General features: G+C 36.3%; 1 protein-coding gene across 7 annotated transcripts in view; it reads right to left on the bottom strand.

Annotated features, from left to right (window-relative positions):
* Nucleotides 1–23,946, bottom strand: part of KIAA0586 (KIAA0586 ortholog) — a 112,706-nt gene that overhangs the window by 41,696 nt on the left and 47,064 nt on the right. For all 7 annotated transcript variants that reach the window (XM_040477274.1, XM_040477271.1, XM_040477268.1 and 4 more), the window contains exons 21-27: nt 20,091–20,290; nt 16,260–16,419; nt 15,480–15,699; nt 14,692–14,948; nt 12,549–12,625; nt 7,648–7,782; nt 4,764–4,941 (exon numbers count right to left, since the gene is read on the bottom strand). In XM_040477274.1, the coding sequence (XP_040333208.1) occupies nt 4,764–4,941; nt 7,648–7,782; nt 12,549–12,625; nt 14,692–14,948; nt 15,480–15,699; nt 16,260–16,419; nt 20,091–20,290 (1,227 nt within the window). The remainder of the gene's footprint in view (nt 1–4,763; nt 4,942–7,647; nt 7,783–12,548; nt 12,626–14,691; nt 14,949–15,479; nt 15,700–16,259; nt 16,420–20,090; nt 20,291–23,946) is intronic.

Raw genomic sequence — 23,946 nt, 5'->3', positions numbered from 1 at the left:
AGAGCATGAACAGGGGAGGGACAGAGAGAGAGGGAGACACAGGCTCCAGGCTCTGAGCCATCAGCCCAGAGCCCGACGCGGGGCTCGAACTCACGGACCGCGAGATCATGACCTGGCTGAAGTTGGACGCTCAACCGACTGCGCCACCCAGGCACCCCGAGAATCCATTTCAAGTAAGCCTCCTCTGATGTTTGAAGTCTTTTTGTGATTGCCCTCTCCAGGTACAAGTGACCTATATCCCATCCTACATGAACTTCTTCAAGGTAACTATGATAATTTATTGCATGTTTGTGCCCTCTCATCTATTACTTCTACCAGAGGAAAAAAATCATTATGGACAGGGCCTTACTAGGTTTTATATTCCTAGCTTCTAGAATGTGCATAGAGCATAGCAAGCACTCAAAACCTATTTTCTGAATGAATAAGTAAATGAACAAACTGGAATATGCTTATTATACTCCACCATTAAGATCTGATTTCATATCAGGTCTTGTGGGAAAATGTCTCTGAGGCCTCTCCTGTGGGTAGAGTCCTCCCCTGCACTCCACAGCTGTTTGTGTTGTTGTACTAACCACACAGTATTACTGTATAACCTTTCTTGTATTTCTCTCACACTAGTTTGTAAACTTCCTTGAGAGCAGATATCCATAATTTCTGTATCTCAAGTGTCTAACACTGTACCAAGTGTCTACCATTGTACATAATATAGTGCCAGATACATAGTAGGTATTCAATACAAGCTTTCTGAGTAAATGAGAGCTACGATTAGTAGTGTATCTCAGAGTCCTCACAAGTTGTTTAAAAATATCAGTTTACATTTTAGGGGTTGTTTTTTTTTTAATTTTTTTAACGTTTATTTCTGAGAGACAGAGAGAGACACAACATGAACAGGGTAAGGGCAGAGAGAACGGGAGACACAGAATCCAAAACAGGCTCCAGGCCCTGAGCTGTCAGCACAGAGCCCTTCGTGAGAATCGAACCCACAAACCGTGAGATCATGACCCGAGCTGAAGTTGGATGCTTAACTGACTGAGCCACCCAGGTGCCCCTAGGCGCTTTAAGACACTTCATCAAAGCTAATTTTGCATCTTTCGTTACTCAACCCAAACTGAGAACCTCAGGATTAGGAAGAGTGGTAGGGGGATAGAGGTTGCAAATAGGACAATTTCTGAAAAAGGTGCAGAGTAGGGAGAGCAAAGTAAGAATAGATGAGCCTCTGTAGGTAAAGTTATTTAAAAAATCAGTATAGGGCACCTGGGTGGCTCATTAGGTTAAGCATTCAACTTCGGCCCTGGTCATGATCTCATGGCTCATGGGTTTGAGCCTCACATCAGGCTCTGTGCTGACAGCTCAGAGCCTGGAGCCTGCTTTGGATTCTGTGTCTCCCTCTCTTTCTGCCCCTTCCCCACTCACATTCTGTCTCTCTCTCTCCTTCAAAAATAATTAAACACTAAAAAAAAAAAAAAAAAATATATATATATATATAAAAGGCATGAGATTAGCCGCCAACAGAAATAATGACACATGGTATTCATTCTTCTCTAGTAACCATTATGTAGCAAAATACTTGAAACAAGAGGAACAAGTTAGTTCTCAACAGGGCATAGTCCTTTTAGGCAACTGTGGATAGTTTGTTTCTATGAAGTACATGTAAGAAGGTATATTTACATACTCCAAGAATTAAAGAGAACACTTACGAATTAGTCACTGTGGTGACTACTTTATATGTGTTGTCATTTACTACCCCTAATAACCTTAAGGGGTGGATACTATTTGTGGTAACCAGCCTCCAAGATGGCCCCCTGAATCCTGTCTCCTGGTATTCATAAGTTTCTGTCGTCCCCTACTACATTATTCCAGGATTGGTCCGTGTTATTGATAGGATGTGGTAGAAACGATGGCATGTCACTTGAGATTAGGTTATAAAAGACACTGTGGGTTACATTTTGATTGCTTACTTTCTCTCATATCATCTGCTTTGGGAGAAGCCAGCTGCAATGTCATAGGCAGCTCTATACAAAGGTTCATGTAGTGAGGAAATGAGGCCTCTTGCCAGCAGCCATGTGAATGAGCCTGAAAAAAAGATACTCCAACCCTTGTGGAAGCCTCAGCCCCAGAAAACAGCTTGACTGCAACCTCACAGGAGATCCTGAGAATTACCCAGCTAAGACACTCCCAGATTCATGACTTTCAGAAATATGTGAGATAATAAATGCTTGCTGTCTTCTGCTGCTAAGTTTGGGGGTGATTTGTTATATAGCAATAGATAACTAATATACTAATATTATCCTCACTTGATAGATGAAGAAACTCGGGCTTGGAGATATTAAGTTACTTGTCCCAAAATACACAAAGTTGGAATTCAAACTGATATCTGAAACTCCAAAATCCCAAATTCTTAGCCACACTCTGCCATATTGCCTCATTTATATGCTCAATCTTAATGTTAAGCCACATTACTTACTACTTTTTCCTATGAAGCAAATATCTACACTGTACCTACTATTATAAATATACTTTACTGTACGTAATATGCTAGGTGCTACCAGATGTATTAGGAGGGACATATCCAATAGGATATATCCTCATGTGTTTTATTCTATAATAATTTAACAAGTACCTAGTTGTTCTCAAGTACCTAACAGCTCTCAAGAGATCTGTGAGAGCCACCTAGTGTCAATTCTGTTTAACTGCAATCTGCACAGTTAGCTGGATACAAATATAGCAAGCAAAGGGGGAAAGAAAAATAGAGGCAAACTCTTTTTCAGAAAAAGAAACAGACTCCTACTTATAGAGAACAAAGTGATGGTTACCAGAGGGGAGGTGGGTGGGTAATAGGTGAAACAGGTGATGGTGATTAAGGAGTGCACTTGTGATGAGCACTAGGTGTTGTATGGAAGTATTGAATCTCTATATTGTACACCTGAAACTAATATTACATTGTATGTTAAGTAACTGGAATTTAAATTAAAACTTTAAAAAGTCACATTTTATGCCATTAAAAAAATTTTTACTGTTTATTTTTGAGGGAGAGAGACAGAGAGCATGAGTAGGAGAGGGGCTGAGAGAAAGGGAGACACAGAATCTGAAGCAGGCTACAAGCTCTGAGCTGTCAGCACAGAGCCTGACGTGGAGCTTGAACTCATGAACCATGAGATCATGACCTGAAACAAAGTCAGATGCTTAACCAAGTAAGTCACCCAGATGCTCCTATGCCACTTTAGATCCTACTAATTTAAGAGAACGTAAAACATTTAATGCTCTCACTATGTGCACAAAATGAGAAATAACTCCAATCTTACTTCATATTTATTCTCCTGGAAAACTTCGTCTTGAATATCTCTCAATTCTGAATGACAAAAGGTGTTCACTCAATATAAAATGGAGGTTTTAAATACCCTACAACAATGTTTTTCTGACTTCATGCATTTCCTTTTCTGATTTACAGAGAAATATGCATACCTCTAGAAGTCCTTTTCACTTAAGAGAATCCAGCAGTGGGCATGGAAGAACCAGTAAATGAGAATATATTTGATCTTCATTAATCTGATGATTGCATATTTGCAAATTCATCTACCCAATAAAATTTATTTGGAACCCCAAAATCAATAGTCACAGTGCTTTTGTGGTCACTCACAGATATGTGTAGACCAGTAAAAAACTTTTGCATCACCCAATATACACTTCACCTGCTGAGGTTGAACAAGGTGATGCTCTGCTTTATTTCAGCTCTTATACTGTAAACAAGTTGGTTTTTTTGTTTGGTTTTTTTTTGGTTTTTTATTTTTGCTGTCTGTGTATGCTCTGTTCAGATTTTTGTGCATTTTCTTTGTTGGTGATTTGTGGTTTTAAGTGGCCCCCAGTCATACTGCTAAAGAGCTATCTGATACCCTAAGTGCACAAAAGCTGTGATGGGCATTAGAAAATGCATGGATTGGATAAGCTTTGTTTAGGCATGAGCTACAGTGTTGTGGACCCTGAGCTCAATGTTAATGCATCAACAATATATATTATAATAAGTTCATTTAAACAGAAACACAAAAACACAGATGTGGTCATTTGACAAAGATGTTATGATCAGAGGCTTGCAGGAACCTAGCCCTGTATTCTCCCCTAGGAGCAATGTGTCAGTATTTACTAATTCAGTGTTGCTGGTGAACACATAACTAATCACTGAATATGCTAGTGTTCGGTATGCTCTGTTCTATTTTTATTTCCAAAATATTATAGCAGAAAGTTTAGCTAATGAGGTTCTAAAATAGTCATGAGTGCACTGAGCAATGTGTCAGAAATTCATACAATGTAAAGAGTGAATTTCTACAGTATCATCTAATTTAACCTGTCCTAAACAAGGCATGTTCTGTCACAGTTTTGATGTTCTAATTATATTTGTCTAATATGTAGTATAATAAATATATGACTATTAAAATTTTTTAAGTGAATGCATACTACCAAAATTACCTCATGCACCACCTTCAAATACTAACATTGACACTTGAATCACATTTGGGAAAATATTGGTATATATTCCACAAAAAGTCATTACTAAATTTTTTAATAATGGCACTTTTGATAATTTTTAATAAAAAAAATTTGCCCGCACTTAAAATAATTATTTTCTTAATTCAGATTAAGATCACTAGTGTAATTATAATACAAAACAACATAACATTCAGTATGAGAACAATACAAAAAAAGTGTGATGGGATTCAAGTGAATATTCTAATAAATGATACATTAAGAAGCAGTATTTTGATGTATACCTGTAACTGTGTCAAACTGCTGAGATAATGGGTTAGGAGCATATTTTTGATCCAATGACTCTGCATTACTGGCAGGTGGCTGCACAGGGACGGAATGTCCCAGTAGGATGTTCTCTGCTGCTGCTGTCAGCCTGGGCCTTTGTCCTTCACTAAGTTCACCTGCACTGTATTCCAAGTCCTGTAAAAGGTAGAAACAATGGTTTCAAACCCTGTGTTAAAATCAAGTCAAGGGGCACCTGGCTGGCTCAATCAGATGAGGGTCCCACTCTTGATTTCGGCTCAGGTCACAATCTCATGGTTTGTGGGATCGAGCTCTCCATTGGTCTCTGCACTGATAGTGCAGAGCCCGCTTGGGATTCTACCTCTCTCTGCCCCTCCCCTGTTTGCGCGTGTGCATGCACATGCTCTCTCTCTCTCAAAATAAAAAAAAAAATAAACTTAAAAAAACTAATAAAATCAAGTCAAAACAACAAATCTTTGTCAAGTACAATGGTCCACGCCACTTGACTGCTTGGAAGGTATTTTAGAAAGTGCTTATTATGCCACATACACACTATGGAAAAACAGGTGTAAAAATTCATTTAATCAGGCATTTGGCAATAGGCTTTGTTGCCAAAATCTTGTTTTTTTGAAGTTAAATAACCATTACCTGCTTTTCAAATTCCAAATTAGGTAGCAAAACACATAAGAAAAAAATTATTATTTATACTAAGTATTGGCACACATCACACATTGTTCATAGAGCTTAAAATTAAAATGATAGAAAATTTACCTCTCATTCTTTATGAATGAAAATTGTCTGAACTTGTCAGGGTAAAATTTATAGTTAAACAAGTGTGATGATGAGAATATACCTTAAATGATAGAAACATTACCCCTATCCGAACAATTATATTTTTTATAAGTACACAAGTTGAAGAAGACTACTTTAACCATATTTAATAAAGTTTTTTTCCCTGGGAAAGTATACAAGTACAAACACATCTCTTTATCAAATATATGAAGTAAATTTAAATACTTAAAAGAATTGGGACGCCTGAGTGTCTCAGTTGTTTAAGTGTATGACTTTGGCTCAAGTCTTGATCTCGTGGTTTGTGGGTTCAAGACCTGCGTCAGGCTCTGTGCTGAGAGCTCAGATCCTGGAGCGTGCTTCAGATTCTGTGTCTGTGTCTGTGTCTCCCTCTCTCTCTCTCTCTCTCTTTCTCTCTCCCTCCCTCTCTGCCCCTCCCCCACTTGTGCTCTGTCTCTCTCTCTCTCTCTCAAATATAAATAAACATTTAAAAAAACTAGAAAGAATTAATAAGACTTCTATTTTCTTTCTGGATTAAAAATGATATATCTAATCACTACCACATTTTGTAACTCAGAAATATTCTAACTATGAGTTTGCTCATCAAGAACTGAATAAAAATTCCAAAGTCTAAGGCTCTCATGTTTGTCATTTAAATGGGATTTAATTTCAACCAAGTGTTTTTACTAGAATATATTAAGAAATCACTGCTGAAACATCTTTGATGGCTCTACTGACTGTAAAATAAAATCTAACTTCTTAGCTCAACATTCAAGATTTTCTACAATTTTCCCCAATTCTGGTATACCTCTACCTCCTCTAGGTCCCTAATCTGACTTTTCTTGAGCAACATCAATTACCTCAACAACCTTTAAACAGAAAAGGAGTATTCTGCAATATAAAACATTTAGAGACTCTTGGGCAAAGTATAGAATGATAGAAGATATACTTCCCCTAGAAATTAATTAGAAATATTTCACAGTGCCTATTTTACTCTGCCACTACCATATAAAATATTGTGCAATAAACAGTACCTTTTCTATTGTGAATCAATTTTCTAGGTGCTTGTAATTGCTGAGCTATTTAACACCTTATAGTCTATGACCCGACTGAAGCCTTAGTTTGCCCATTCACAAAGTGCTCTCATACTCCAAAGTACCATTGATCTTGGCAACAACCCAGGCTGCAGATACTTGTACCCAGAGTAACATCAGGGAGCACAAAGGCCCAGCTAGGGTGAAAGGTTGCAGGCAAAATCTGGCCAGGATTCATTCCTTCACCCTCTTCCCCTCCAAACACCAGGACTGGATTATAAAATCTCCATATTCCTTAGCTTATGACCTCCTTGCCCAAAATCTCTTAATAGCCTCTACAGTAGTGCCCAAGCCTTTCCACAGCCTAAAAGGTTCTTCATGATCATCTGGTTCAACCACGTTCTCCAGACTTATCTCTTTATCTAAAGTGCTATCACACCGAGATATTCAACACTTTCTAAATATTTTCATTAGTTATCAACTTTGATTAATCGTTAATCCCTCTTCTCCCCACATGACTATAACCTTACTAAAGGTAGGGGTCCTATCTCCTTCACATATTTACTATATGTGTCTGGCATCTAGTAAATATTCGGTAAATGGGTGAAGAAAAAGAGAAAGAATGAATGATCCTCACAAATTATTTAAAAGGGCTTCAGCTGGGGCGCCTGGGTGGCGCAGTCGGTTGAGCCTCCGACTTCAGCCAGGTCACGATCTTGCGGTCCGTGAGTTCGAGCCCCGCGTCAGGCTCTGGGCTGATGGCTCAGAGCCTGGAGCCTGTTTCCGATTCTGTGTCTCCCTCTCTCTCTGCCCCTCCCCCGTTCATGCTCTGTCTCTCTCTGTCCCAAAAATAAATAAACGTTGAAAAAAAAATTTAAAAAAAAAAAGGGCTTCAGCTTTTTTCAACTAGAGAACAAGAGGGTTAGAACGGATAGTCTGAATTCCTTTCAACTGTAAAATTGTAGCGCTCTGACTTCAGGTCAAAGTTACAAAAGCTTTTTTTTTTCTGTATTAGGATCAAACCAAGAGGAAAAAAAAAATCACTAAGGTTAATAAGTACCTCTGAAGGGTAGACTGCTTGCTGCGAAACTAATGACTCCTGGGTCATTTTGGCAAGAAGAGAAAGAATTCCATCTGTAGGAGTCTTTTTATGGGGCATCCTAATCACTTGTCCTTCGCTGGGAGGATCGTCTTCCTGAATGAAATATAAAGACAATGAATAAGGCAAAGAAACCCTATCAAGCAATTGTATTTTTCTTGATTTATGATTAATAAAACGTAGTAGTAGTTATCATGAAAATGGCCTATTAGCACATTATGGAAAGAAGGCAGACTCTATTTTCATTTAGTTCTCATTTCCATTTGACTATACTAACAACCCTCTAGTTTGCCTCAAACAGAAACACCACCATAAAGTCATTTGATTACAATTAAACTGGAGGTTTATTATAATAAGCATGAAAATTGGACCCCCTGTCCCAAGGGATTGAGTTTAAATGATTCACAGATGTTTTATATAGGACCATCAAGTTTCTGGCTCACAGTTTCCTGCTTCCTATTTATGCAGCACCTGAAGCAACACCACAGTGTGGTAATGGGGGCGAAGCACCATCTTAACACTACAGCCTGGACCACAGGCGAAAATAAAAACCTGCAGAAATATGCTAAGGCGCCTATAGACCTTCGAGTGTCCCTTCCAAAAGGGCTGATCTCTGGTACTTGGCTAGGGAGCAGGTACTGCAGCCCTCCCTGGAGTACCCAGACTAGGCTTCCTGGTGCTTCAAATATGACCCATCCCAAAGATGAAGGGCAGTGTGGGCCTCAGAGTCAGAGAAACTGGATTCCTCTGTAAATACAACTATTAACAAGAGTTTTACTTCCATCAATAGTATTTTTTACTTATTTTACTATTAATGAAACAAAGTTTATTAACTCTAGATTGCCATAAGTCTTTATCCCCCAGCTGTATGTAAATAAATGTCTCTTGGTGACATGACTTCAAGTTTTTCTTGGTTTTTCAAGATGGTATTTCTGCATTTGACTTCATTATGAATTTGTAGACATTTAATTTAGGCTTAGCAAAAATACCAAATTAGAGTTCAGTTTCAAATGTAGAAAAAGAAAAGGTGTTTTCATTTAGCCCTGGTTTGGTTTAACCATTTACTTTAAACAAACTTAAACATGCTCTGGCACCATGATAAAGTTCTAAGAATGGATAAAAATGCCATAATGACATAGTAAGTAAGCCAAATATCAGTTTAATGCTTCTCTGAAAATAAAGACATCTCATTTATGCCTTCCCCACATATTATTTCATAAAAGTGATTTCCACTCTCTTCATAATGGACTTAATTACTTACAATAAATAATTACTGTTAGAGAAGTAACTGTTCCATTAAAATCTTACAAAAACTCTCCTTAATGCGTTATTTTACCCCCTGTACAGGGTAAATTGTTTTTAACAAATTTTATCACTTGGGTACATTAATTTCCAGATTAAGCATCTTTATACTGTAGAGATATTAAGTATTAAGTATCTTTAATAGTAGGAAGATGTTACCTAGCCCACAAAGCTGTCTGTTGGACTTGAGCAATGCCCCACCACACACACCTAGCCCCTTGTAACTTCAGCTTTAGGATTTAGAAAGCCTCTTATTAGAACTTAAAATTTACAATTATCATCTTAAAATGAAAAGGTCTCATTATATTATTTATATAATATATAATAATAAATATATAATTATAAATACATAATAAATATTATTTATATAATAATTTATATTATAAATATAAATAATAAATTGTTTATATAATAAATATTTTATTTATTTAATATTTTAAATATTTTAAATAATAATTATAAATATTTAATATTTATTTGATATATTTGTTTATATACTTATGTTATATATTATATGTATTATATATTTATACATATATAATTGCACATATATATAATTATATATAGTATTTTATAGTATTATATATAATAATATATATAATGTTTATAATATAAGAATAAATATTAAATATTTATTTGTTTATATTTATTTATTATATAAATAACAGAGAGAGAGAGAGCTGTGGATCTGTCACTAAATAGCTATGTGACATGGACAAGTCATTTAACCTCACTCAACTTCATCTGTGAAGTGAGTAGTCGCATATAACAAAGGATGCACGTGAGAACACTGGGAACTTTTTCAAAATATACAGGTCTAGGCTTCTAACTGCTCACAAACATGCACACCGTACAACCCACATGACCTACCGAATCCACGTATCAGAGGATGGAACCAGCAGGCATACTTTTTAAAAAGTTCCCCTGGTGATTTAATACACATTCTACCTTACATCACTTCAAGTGGCTGCTTTAAAGGAACTTCTAGCATCATGATTATAAAGGGATAGAAGGACTTTTCAAAAATGTACCAATCTCTTTGTTTTCATTATGGTCATGTATAATGACACAAATGGAAAGACAAAAATGCCACCAGACTTTACTTCCAGATTTACCCAACCCCTTGAAACTACTAAAAAGTAGATGAAGTATATGAAAAATTTCATTTCAAGACATGGGACATCAGGTGGCAAAAGACAGTGATTCCTGAGAGATGGAAAACAAATCAGGAGAAACGTGCGGCTGCTCCAGATTACTGCCTGTGAAAGTTTCCAGCCTGCAGCACAGGCGGGAGAACCCTGGCAGAGCTCAGTGGCTCCTGAGCTGAGAAGACAGGACTGAAACTCCAAGGAAGCCGAGACAGCAGGGGGTTCATAAGACAGGCTACCAGAAAAGTGAAAGCTGCACAGGGAGAGAACTCTGGAGATCTGCAGAGGGTGCCCTTGGAGCACTAAATACTGATCAGCACATGCATGCAGGGTAACCACATGAGGCTGGATGAAAAAACACATGAGAAACGATTGGCTCTAATAGTGCCCAGGGCGTGTACACAGGCTGGAATAACAGCTGTTCCCACCAGGCGGGCTGGGAAACTACATTTAAGGCACTGGTTGGAGTGCATAGAAGGGTCTTGCCTCCAAAGTGGGGAGTGAGTACTGCTCTTGCCCAATGAATCTTCAAAACAAGACTCAAAAGGGTAAAAACTGTCTTTAGGTAACTTAACTATATGTTTGAGCGAAGTCCAAAACTCTTTGCAAATTCCTGTAAAATGTAATTCCTATAAAACATGGATGCAAAAAAGTCAACACAAAATTTTAGCAGATCAGGGGCACCTGGGTGGCTCAGTTGGTTAACCGTCTGACTTCAGCTCAGGTCATGATCTCACTGTTGGTGGGTCTGAGCCCCGCGTTGGGCTCTGTGCTGACAGCCGAGAGCCTGGAGGCTGCTTCCTGTTCTTTATCTCCCTCTCGCTCTCTGCCCCTCCCCCACTCGCACTCTGTCTTTTGAAAATAAATAAATGTTAAAAAAAAATTAGCAGATCAAATTAAACAGCTTTTCTTAAAAAGTTTACCATACACCTACCACATTATCCATCCATTCCACTCCTAGGTATTTGCCCAAGAGAAATGAAAGCATATGTCCATACAAAACTTATACACAGATGTTTATAGTTGCTTTATTTGTAATAGTCAAAACTGGAATAAATCCAAATGTCCAGTGACAGGTAAATGGAAAAGTTGTGGTACAACCATCCAACATATTACTACTCAGCAATAAAAAGGAATGAACAATAGTTCACCCCAATAGGGGTGACTGGGTGGTTCAATCAGCTAAGCATCCGACTCTTGATTTTGGCTCAGGTCACGATCTCACAGTGGTGAGACTGACCCCTGTGCCGGGTTCTGTGCTGAGCATGGAGCCTGCTTAAGATTCCCTCTCCCTCTTCCCTCTGTCACCTCACACTCTCTCTCAAAAAAGAAAAGAAAAAAGAAAAAAAAAGGGAATGAACTATGATACACACTATAATACAGATGAATCTCAAAATAATGATACTGAGTTAAAGCAACCAGGAAAAAAAGATATCCATTTCTGTTGTTTTGGAAAATGCAAACTAATCTACAGTTACAGAAAGTAGACCAACAGTTGTGGTAGACGTGGTGGATGAGAGGACTCATAGGAGATGAGGAGGAGGGATTACAAAAGGGCATGAGGACACTTTGGGGAATGATGGATGAGGATATAGTCATTATCTTGATTGCAGTAATGGCTTTACAGATGTATACCTATGTCCAAAATCATCAAACTTTTTAAAAAAAAAGAGTAACAATATCAGCAATGCTATAGATAAACATAGATGAGAGTTGAGTACAATTACCTGTCCTTGCTTAGATTGCTGAAAATATATATAAAAAGGAAAGATTTCTATTCCATCATAGTATTTCAAAAGAAAGTTCCTATTATCATTTCTGTATGATATTTATGTATGTGATAATTGATATTACATATAATATGAATTGATATTACATATATTGTAATAATTATATTTTTCAATGCCTATTTTTTATTCCATAGTGCTATGTAATAACTAGGAAGTGATGGTACCACCCACTGTGTCCTATTTCAGTTTCTTTTTCTTATGCCAATGAATTGAATTATTTTTAGAGCAAAGAATTATAATCCTGGTTAGGGGAAAATAACAAATATATTATAAGAAAGCTGGTTTAAACAGATAATATCCTGTTTGAAATATTGTAAAGGCAATATATCCACATGACAATTTGTACTGAGCTAGATTTTCATCATATAATTACATTACCTGTGTATTTTTGAACTACTGGAGCCACGGAGATTAATAGTTTTCATTCTCACAATTATGATAATTAAATGTGCAAATATGATAATGAAATGTGCAAGAAATCTTAAATTCCTTCGTGGATATTCTGTTAAATTTTATACTTATAACTCAAATATTTGAGAAAAACCCTAATCAATGGCAACAAGTGTATCAAAATACTCTTTGTGTCAGAATTCAATGGGGGGGGGCGGCGATAATTTCTTACCATTTCAAGGGCATCATGCAGAGTACTGGATAAGCTATCGTTTAGGTTTGTCAGACACAGTCGTCCATCTCCTAAAACTAGGAATTACAACATAAAAATTCAGAAAACAGAAGAAACATAAATTTAGTAAATAATCTGACCATAAAGCCATTATATTTAAACTTATACAAAAAATATACTTCTCTTAAATAATAATTCACAAGCTACTCAATCTCACCAGTTTTTTTTTTAAGTATATTTTATAACAAAGATGAGAGTCTTGTTTTACCTACCAACTGGTCATAACTTGAGACACTTGAAATTGAGAGGCACTCCTAAATACTACTGATGTAATTAAAATGGATTAAAATTAAAAACTGATTAACCTTTCAGGCCCCTGGGTGGCTCAGTCAGTTAAGTGCACAACTCTTAATTTTGGCTCAGTTCATGATCTCATAGTTCGTGGGTTCAAGCCTCGCATCAGGCTCTGTGCTGGCAGCACGGAGCCTGCTTGGTATTTTTTCTCTCTTCGTCTCTCTGTCTCTCTCTCTGTCCCTTCACTGCTCACTCTATCACCATCTCAAAATAAATAAACATTAAAAACAAACAAAAAACTGAGTAACCTTTCTAAAGAGCAAGTTGGCAATGTATCAGTATTTTTTTTTTAAATGTATCAGTATTTTAAAGGTGCATACTCTGCTTTAGCAATTCCACTTCTAGGTTTGTATTCTTTTTTTATTATTATTTATTTAAAAGTTTTTATTTTAATATTTGATTGATGCAGGGCTCAATCCCATGAACCGTGAAATCATGACCCGAGCTGAAATCAAGAGTCAGATGCTTGGGGCACCTGGGTGGCTAAGTCAGTTAAGCATCTGACTCTTGGTTTCAGCTTAGGTCATGAGCTTGTGGTTTGTGAGTTCGAGGCCCACATCAGGCTCCGTGTTGACAGTGTGGAGCCTGCTTGGGATTCTCTCTCTCTCTCTCTCTCTCTCTCTCTCTCCCTGCTCCTCCCCTGCTCATGCTCTCTGTTTCTCTCTCTCTCAAAATAAACTTAAAAAAAAAAAAAAAGTTGGATGCTTAACCAACTGAGGCAGCCAGGCACCTCTAGGCATGTATTCTTTTTTAAAAAATTTATTTACTTATTTATTTTTTAACATTTATTTATTATTGAAAGACAGAGAGACACAGAGAGTGAGCAGGGGAGGGGTAGAGAGAGGGGGAGACACAGAATCTGAAGTAGGCTCCAGGCTCTGAGCTGTCAGCACAGAACCCGACATGGGGCTCGAACTCACAAACTGCGAGATCATGACCTGAGCCAAAGTCGGTCGCTCAACCAACTGAGCCACCCAGGTGCCCCTAAAAAAAAATTTTTTTAAATGTTTATTTCTGAGAGAGAGAGGGAGACAGCACACAAGCGGGGGAGGTGAAGAGAGATTGGGAGGCACAGAATCCAAAGCAGGCTTCAGGCTCTGAGCTGTCAGCACAGAGCCCAACATGGGGCTTGAACTCAGGAACCATGAGATCATGACCTGAGCCGCTCCATCACTTAACCAACTGAGCCACCTAACGTGTCCCTCTAGGCACGTATTCTACGGAAATTATCAAATAGGTGTACAAAGTGTACTAAGTGTACACACATATGTGTATGTGTGTAAGAAGGGTCATCAGAGAGTTCTGTATAATATGGAAACACTGAAAACAATCTACATGCCGACCACCATGGCATTGTTTTAACAGACTACACACAACTAAAAAACTGAGGTACAGCTACATGTGTTGATATAGAAAGATGTCCACCATATATTATTAGGTTAAAAAAAATGCAGTTTAAAAACAATTTATATAGTATGATTCTATTTTTAAAGCTAAAAATACACATACACATGTATTTAGGTATCTACATATGCAATAGAAAAGAAAAAGACTGGAAGGGTATATTTCCAACTATTAAGAGTGGTATTATTTCTGGAAGGTGAGATTTATGACCAAGATTTTACTTTCTGAAGTTAAGGCACAGAAGAGTTAACTTGCAAAGTCCATATTCTTTCTATTATACCATGTTTAATCTTGAAAATTAAGAAAAAAGACTTGACACAGAAAACTATTACTTGGGAATTATCATAATCTAACCAGTGAAATCAATTGATACAAGTTAACTTACTCTTGGGAGCCATTTTTTGACCACAGTTAAGTAAAATCTCTCCTTCAGAGAGGGGTCTATCTAAAGTCTCAGTTTCAGTGACAGTAATACTCAAGCTGCTCTCAGTTGTTGATGAATCAGAAGCTGGTATCTGTATGAGGGAAGGGACATTGGTGGCAGCAGAAAGTGGCATAAAAGGAACTGGAGGTTCTGGAGGTGCAGGCTGAGCAGGGAAATCCACACTCTCAGGTTCTTCATCCTTGGCCACAGACATTACACTAAGAAGAAAAAGACATATCGTGAACTTATTAGGTCACTGAAAGCCTATATTAATTTTTATATAAAAAACAGATTCAAAGAGCTCCTTTAGCAAAGTATTTCTATAATCTGCACTACTGTAATTACCAAGATTTATTTTTCCAAAATTGTTTTCATGCTTTAATCATAGGCCATCTTGAAAGTTGTACCATCTCTACAACAAATTTACAAGGTGATATAAAAGTTAACTGGGTCATTGTAAATGAAGATTCATTCACTCTGGGGAGAAATCATTTTCTATTTTACTAACAATATTATAACAATATATACCTTTAATCTGTTTCATAAAAAGATCTTTTAAAATGATAATTGAAGGTATAAATAAATTTGGTGAATTTTTTAAAAACTTGAAGTTTATGAAACTTCTACTAAAGTATAAAGTAGCTTATGGTTTATAAAACTTCATTTATCATTTCTGATGTTTTTAATGGGTCACATATGTCAACTTAAGATGAAATGCAGTTACTGAAAGTAAATATGTTATCATTTACATAGCTCTTGGGTGAAGTTCTTCTTGAAGAGAGTTAGGATTCTCTTCTTCCAGGGGCAGGTCTCCATCACTCCATGGCTTAGGACGCCCTGGGCCTGAGATCTTCAATTTCTCAATGGAAATCTCTGACAAAGTTGGGGTAAGAGCTGCTGCAGGAGGAGGTGTAGTAGCAGGAGTAACTGTTGGAGTATTAACAAGTGTGATGGCAGACATATCATTTCCTAAAGATTTTTTGTTTAAAGAGAAAGGAAAAGATAAAAGTCAATAAACACTCCATAGGAAACAACAAGATATGTTGTTTCAGGAATCTCTTAATATTTTGGCATACAAATAATGGTGATAATAATTAATAATAATAATAATGGCTAATAATGGGGAAATTCTCAGGTTTATTTAGTAAAGGATAAGAAAACAATCTTGAAAAGATATCACTTTTAATACTACCATGAACTTAAAAGCAGTATAAGTGTGCATTAGATCACATACTCTTTTTTTTAATAGTTTTTTGTTTTTGTTTTTTTTAAGTAATTTCTTTGCCCAACATGGGGCTCAAACTCACGACCCTGAGATCAAGAGTTGCATGCTCTACTGACTGAGCCAGCCAGGTACCACTAGGAAATTAAGAAACCAAATTCTTTGTCTCTTTACAAGAAAAAATGATTTACTAAAACCTAGTAAACAGTAGGTATGTACATATTAATCCATAAAACATAAAATAAACCATGAAATCTTATTTAGTAGTTATTAGATTAAAACTAAGTTATAGAAATAAGGTTTCTACCTTTTTCAGCAAATATTTCTTTCACAGGAATAGCTAAATCATGATCTGAATCATAGGGAGAAGAATCTGGAGTTTTTACCAACACACTCTCCTTAGGAGGTGATGAAGGTGAACGAGGAGGAGTTGGTTGTGGGGTAGGCACTGGGGTACACACTCTTGCCTAAAATAAAACAAGACAAATGGTGCTTATAATTACCCATATAAAGGTAATGTAAAACAATGAAATAAGCTCATTTAGAGATTAACAGAATTTAAATGGAGGGGAAGAAATGGAGCCCTAACTTCCCTGGCTCTTGAACTTCTTCTAGCTGCTAAGTTTCAAGACTAGCCTGCAGAAAGCCTCAGGCCATTAAAATAGCTCTGACTCTGAAGTAGGCCCCAAAGAAATCAGAAGCTCGCTTTTCTAATATTGATAGGAAGACACAGCTGAATATACAGCTGAAGATCAAATGCAAACACAAGCTGGGTAGGCCATGTAACAGAAAGGAAGCACTTTAACTGACAAGATATCAAGAGCAGCTTTTTAGCACAAAAGATCACAGCCTGTAAAAAGCAATGGAAGGATAAAAAAAAAAGTAGGGGGGTTGAAATGAAGACAATATGGAGATAGAAATACTGGGGAAGAAAAAAGTAAACACTTTAAAATTGATTTGTTAAATGTGTAATCATTCAAATGGGTCAGAATTCAAAAAGGTACACAAGAAAGATAATGAGTATTAAATCTCCTTTCCTAGCCATGTCCCGTCCACCTAGTTCCCTTCCCCTGAGTCATCAAACATAATCTTGACTTAAATCATGTCTACAGATTATCGACAGAACAATTTCCTAAAAGTGGGACTGCTGTTTAAAGGGTTAACTGCATTTTTTATTTGAATACATATTGCCAAATTTCCCTCTACAGGGTTATGTTATTGTACACTAATCACAAGAAGATATGAGAATTCCCATTTCCCCAAAGTTTTCTACACAATGGCATTATCAAACTTTTAGTTTTACCAATCTAATCAGTAAAAATGAGGTTTCAGTGATTTTTTTCTTATTACCAATGATATTGACCACCTTTTTATATGTATATGGGCCATTTGTATTTCTTTTCTGTGTGTTAACTATCTAGACATGTCTTTTACCTATTTTTTTTAATACACTGTCTTTTTCTCCTCGTTCTAAAACATCCTTATGTAGGAGGGTAATTAGCCTTTATTCTGTACTCTGAGTTGAAAATTGATATACAATTTAGAAACCACGAAGTGTATTCAAAATTCTACAGCACTGCTTAATAATTAGCATATTCTCAACTCTTATTTTTAAATGAAAGAAATACACTGGTTTTTTTTTTTTTCTTCTTGGCTGCATAAAACTACAGCAACAAATGCACTGTTTTCAAATATAATGCCACTTGACCATCATCATGAGAGGATCTCAAGGTATTCTACTAGTATTAGTAATGGATAATGATGATAAACAGTTATTGAGTACCAAATTCTGGACACAAGATTAAGCTATTTTCATTCATCATCTCACTATATCTTCCACAAAATCTTGGCTAAAAAGATAATAGTATGATAAAGATACAAGTCTCTCCAAATAAAACCAATCAAAACTGGATCAATTCCCATAAAATTACCAACAAAATCTTTTAAAAGCTAAATTTTAATGTGTATTTGGAAGATCAAAAGGCCAAGAAAAGCCATGACAATTCTGAAGATAATGAACAATATGGCAGTGGTGGAAGGGAGCCTGCCCTCCTAGATAGTAAAAAGATTTCTGATAAAGTCTTGGTCATTTGAACTCTATGCATTTTCTCTATTATACTTGAGACTAAAGTAACAGAGCTGAGGGTTCAAATTCAGGTCTTCCCAGCACCAAAGTCCATGCTCTTAACAACTGTACATACTGCCTATTTATACTGATTTTTCTACATTTTCTCATTCAATCACCCTCATGAGAGTATATGCAGCATACGGGCAGAAAGCAAACCAGTGTAATTAGTACAGAGAAAACCATAACCCAACAACATCTGCACTGCTTGCATTACCAATGAACTAAGAAAGCGCAAACCCAAAGTATGTACCTAATCTCGTGCATAATCACATCACATCAATTACATTATACCATCTCCATAAAATTCAAATATGTAACTTTATGCTGTTTTTTTCAAGTTTATTTTAAGAGAGAGAGAGCATGTGCATGTGTGTGTGCAGGGGAGAGGCAGAGAGAGAGGGAAAGAAAGAATCCCAAGCAGGCTTTGCACTGTCAGTACAGAGCCCGACTCAAGGCTTGAACTCCCAAACCACAGATCGTGACCTGAGCCGAAATCAAGAGTCAGGCACTTAATTGACTGAGCCGCCCAGGCGCCCCTGTAACTTCATGTTTATACCTCAAATGACTTAGTTTAAATGTTTCACCTATATAAAATGATGCCCTCATGATCTATGAAATCAGAAGTGACTACAAAGTTTTAAACAGCTGATAGTAGTATAGAGTCTATATATATATAACATGTATAATTCCATGTTGCTATAATAGATTAGAAACTAACACAGTATGGCTGATGAAACAAACAACAAAAGAACATAAACTATATTTTATTTTAAAGATTAAAAATATCAGTTTATATAATAACCAAAAGCAACATGTGACCATTGGCTATATATTGAATCAAAAAAAAAAAATCCTATAAAGGTTATTTTGGAACAATAGGGAGATTTGAATATGGACTCTAAATTACATAGTATTAACATATCAGTGTTAAATTTCTTCAGGAGTATGATGATGGCATTTTGATTATGTAAGAAAGTATCTTCTTTTTGAGATATTGCTGATGATCAGAAGTAAAGTGTCATGATACCTGCAACTTTCAAATGATTTTTAAAGAGTATGTAACATATAAAGACAGATAAAACATGTCAAAAAGTTATCAATTGGGAGCTCTTGGGTGGCTCAGTCGGTTAAGCGTCCAACCCTTGATTTCAGCTCAGGTCATGATCTCATGGTTTGTGCGTTTGAGCCCCACATCTGTGCTGTCAGTACAGAGCCTGCTTGGGATTCTCTTTCTCTGCCCCTCCTCTGCTTGCTCTCTTTCTCTCAAAATAAAAAAAAAGTTATCAATTGGTAACTACTAGGTAGAAAGTATACAGATTTTCATTGTATCATACTTTCAACTTTTCTATAGATTTAAAAGTTTTTAAAATAAAATGCTGGGGAAAATATTACTATAATACCATAGCAACAACAAAAAATCAATCTCCACCACAAACTATAATCTTATTACAATACCTAATTTACAATTTGTCCACGGTATTTTTTTTAATGTTTATTTATTTACTTATTTTTGAGAGAGCGTGAGCGAGCAAGCAGGGGAGGGGGAGAGAAAGAGGGAGACAGAGAATCCCAAGCAGGCTTTGTGCTGTCAGTGCAGAGACCAACACAGGGCTCGAAGTCACGAACCATGAGATCACAACCTGAGCTGAAATCAAGAGTCAAGATCCTTAACCGACTGAGCCACACGGGCACTCCCATCTTACTGGTTTTTTTTTTTTATAATTTTTTTTTTCAACGTTTATTTATTTTTGGGACAGAGAGAGACAGAGCATGAACGGGGGAGGGTCAGAGAGAGAGGGAGACACAGAATCGGAAACAGGCTCCAGGTTCTGAGCCATCAGCCCAGAGCCCGACGCGGGGCTCGAACTCACGGACCGCGAGATCGTGACCTGGCTGAAGCCGGACACTTAACCGACTGCGCCACCCAGGCGCCCCCCATCTTACTGGTTTTTAAGAGACGTATCAAAAATTCCCTAGGACTCCAAGTCATGAAAGGAAAGTCACTCCTACCGGCAAGTATGTGTTGCTTGTTGAAACATCTCCAGAAACACTTGGGGCAGCAGGCCCTTGCTTTTTTGCTTCTCTATCACCCAGCATGACAGCAATGGTCTCAGCAAGAGCTTCGTTCACAAAATGGCTAATCATGTCTGAATTCACAGGAACCCCAGCATCAACAAAAAGCTGGAGGGCACCATTGCTTGTTCCTTCCACTACAAAAAAAAAAAAAAAAAAAAGAAAGAATTTCAAAATAAGCATGTAAGAAACATACCTGCAATCCAAATCTTAATTCTTAAAATTTTAGAGATGCACACTGGGTGTTATATATAAGTGATGAATTCTACTTCTGAAACCAATATTACACTGTATGTTAACTAAAATTTAAATTAAAAAAAATTTAGAGATGCAAACATCTGTGTTTAAGGGGGTAGGAGGAAGAATAAAAATGAAAATACAAAATTATTTATTATAAAAGAGAATAAGATGACAACTTACATAATGAACATCCTTCCTAAACAAATCAAAAGAGTGAGGAAAACACCCAGGTGAAAACTTTACTCACATGGCCTCTTCCCTACCACTTCAGAATTTAGTGATGGAAAGGATTTGCAGTCACTTACATGTTCTCATCTGAAAACAACTCACATTTATTTCCAAGAGTAGGGTAACAGGAAACCCTATTACAGATCTTGGCCAAAATACAAAGACACAATGACTTTGGGGGATTTTAGAGAAACAGTAGCTGCTTTATAAATATGAAAACAAACCTTCCTTCTTTATAGTTTCAGATACATCAGTTACCAGCACTACAGACTAAACCTACTCAAACTTGTATAGTGGTTTACATGCTTGATATCAGAAGCTATATAGGTAGGTATATTAATATTCCAAATAGGTAATACTTTTCATTTGTAAAAATGTTCATAAAATGCAGTAAAAAACTTCCTTAACAGACTTCACTAGATTTAAAGTGGCTATATTTCTAAAGCGCTATGTAGAGAACATGTAAACAATGATCTATACAATTTGATGGAGATGTCATCTCTCCAAAGAGAACTTCTTAATTAGCACAACTAAGGCAGCAACATCCAGAATTCCCTAAAAAGTGAGTACAGGTGTTTTAGGATCATTTGTTGAAGGATAAGTAACAGCAATTTACTCTATAGTTACCATATTAAAGATTATCAAATTTCAAATTTATATTTGGCAGTATATGTAGATATATCTTTTCAGTTCTCATAATTTATTGTTTTAGCATGACCAGAAATCAGAACATCTCTGTTATAAAAGCCAAAAGCCCTACCCAGACGTAGGCAAAACAAAAACAAACACACATGCTTTTAAATAGAAGACAGTAGGATCTAAAAATCAAGTTTGGAAATTTTAAGATTTTCATCCAGGAAAACAAATTTCCTGGATAACTTTGTTGGTCATTTTTTTCTTCCTTCCAAAAAGTGATGAAAGAAAACCTGGGGTGGTAGCAGTGGAGGAAGCATTCAAATTATACTAAACAGGAAGAATTAGCCAAATGCAACAATCAGTTGTGTGGAGTGAAGTTAGAAAATTCTGTATTAATGTAAACAGAAACAAAGAAAGAGCAGGTCGGGTTAGAAAAATGAGATACATTTGGGATACGTCAAGTTTGAGATGCCAGTGGAGCATCAAGTAGAATATTCATCAACAAACCAAACTGCAAGCTCACAGCCTAGATGTGTGGCTTAGGAGTCATCAACTGACCAAGGGTAACAAATGGCAAAAACAGACTGAAAAAAAAAAAAAACACAGAAAAGAAAGAAGACACAGCACAGAAACTTAGGGAAAATTTTTATTCAAGTAACAGGAAGAAAAAGATGAGGAATAAAGTCCTAGAGAAATTAAAAAGGTGGGAGGAACAAGAACAGAATAGATTCTAAGAAACCAAAACGAGGAGGACATTTTAAGAATTACAGGTGGTCGAGAGTGCTCATGCTAGAGCCACGTAGGAAGATAAGAATTTGGAAAAAAGTTTATTCTTAACAATCAAATTCTGTGAGAGAGGAGTTTCATTAGGGGAAGAGCAGAAAGCTCTGTAAGGACTAAAGACAAAGTGGCAGTGTGAAAGTAAAAGCTGTAAATATGGACTCAAGTCTAGGATTTAGGCAGTTAAAAAACAGTCTAGTCTATGGAGGAAGAAAAGTAGGTAATTCTGGATGGGAGAGAAGAGGGAAAAAAAGAGGTAATAATACATAGGAATGTTTAAAACAGAAGAACAACAAAGTTGGAGAATTTACACAATCCAATTTCAAGACTTATTTTTAAATTACAATGGGCACCTGTTGGGATGAGCACTGGGTGTTGTATGGAAACAAATTTGACAAGAAATTTCATATTAATAAAAAAATAATAAATTACAATAATGTGTGTTATTGACATAAAAATAGACTTGCATATCAAGGGACAGAATAGAAAGCCTAGAAACAAATTCATACATATTTAACCAACAGATTTTCAGCAAAAATGTCAAGGCAATTCATCAGGGAAAGGATAATCTTTTCAACAAATAATGCTAGTAACATTAGACTTCCATATGCTGAAAAAAAAAAATCTTTGTATATGGTATAAAGTAGGGATCAAAATTAACTCAAAATGTACCAAAGAACTAAATGTATAGTCTGAAGCCATACATCTTCTGGAAGAAAAGATAGGAGAGAAAAGCTTACTGATCTTGAGAAAGATTCATAAGTAATATACCAAAAAAACCACAAACTATGAAAGGAAAGTTGATAAATTAAAATTCATCAAAATTAACCTTTTGGTTTTCAAAAGATAATGTTGAGAAAACAAAAAGGCAAGATAAACTAGAACGTATTTGCAAAATATATCCAACAAAGGACTTGTATCCAGAACAAATAAAGAACTTCTACAACTCACTAACAGGAAGAACACAAAACTCAATTTAAAAATGGGCCAAAGATTTAAAAAGACATTTCACCCAAGTGAGTATAGACATGGCAAATAAGCACATGAAACAATGTACATCATCAGTCATTAGGGAAATGCGCATAAAAATCACAATGAGCTATCTCTACATACTTACAGAATGTCCATAATTAAAAACACTAACAAGACCCAGTGGTGGTGAGGATGTGGAGTGAGTGGAGCGCTGAAACACTGCTGGTTGGGAATGCAAACTAAAACACCCTCTCTAAAGACATTTAGTAGTTTCTTACAAAGTTAAACATCTATTTGCCATATGACCAAGGGAAATTAAAAGATGTATCTAAAAAATATGCTTGGAAATATCCACATCAGAGCTTTATTTATAATAGTCCCAAACTAAAAGACTACAAATTTCCATCAACTGGTAAATTGGTTAACAAATTATGTTACAGCCATATAATGTAGTATTACTACATACATAAAATGTGATTGTCAAGCATGATGCTAAATAAGGGCAGACACAAAAGACAACCTACTGTATGTTAACATACATATAAAAATCTAGAAAAGGCAAAAATACAGTAATAGAAGGCAGATCAGTGGTTGTTAGGGCCCAGGAGGCATGGAAAGGAGTTAGGAATGGACCATAAAGTGGCAATGAGGGAACTTTTTGGAATGATGTGTTTTTCTACATCATGATTATGTGGCTAATGTACAGTAGTGTTCTTTTATCAAAACTCATCAAACCGTACACTCAGAATTGGTGAATTTTATGGCAAGTAAACTATACCTCAAAAAAGCTGATAGAAAATGAGACAGAAGATCAGGGGAAGAGGGGGAGGAGGAAAAGGAAGAAGAAGGAAGGGAAGAAGACAGAAGAAAAGGAAGAGGAAGGAGAATACAAAGAAGAGAATGATATAGGTTCCATAAAGAAAGAGGCTTGTTTATC

The sequence above is a fragment of the Herpailurus yagouaroundi genome, unplaced genomic scaffold (genome assembly GCF_014898765.1).
Source record: "Herpailurus yagouaroundi ecotype Mexico unplaced genomic scaffold, PumYag 141, whole genome shotgun sequence".
Taxonomy (NCBI): Eukaryota; Metazoa; Chordata; class Mammalia; order Carnivora; family Felidae; genus Herpailurus; species Herpailurus yagouaroundi.
The sequence above is the reverse complement of the archived record's forward strand: the minus strand, read 5'-3'. Positions and strand labels throughout refer to the sequence as shown.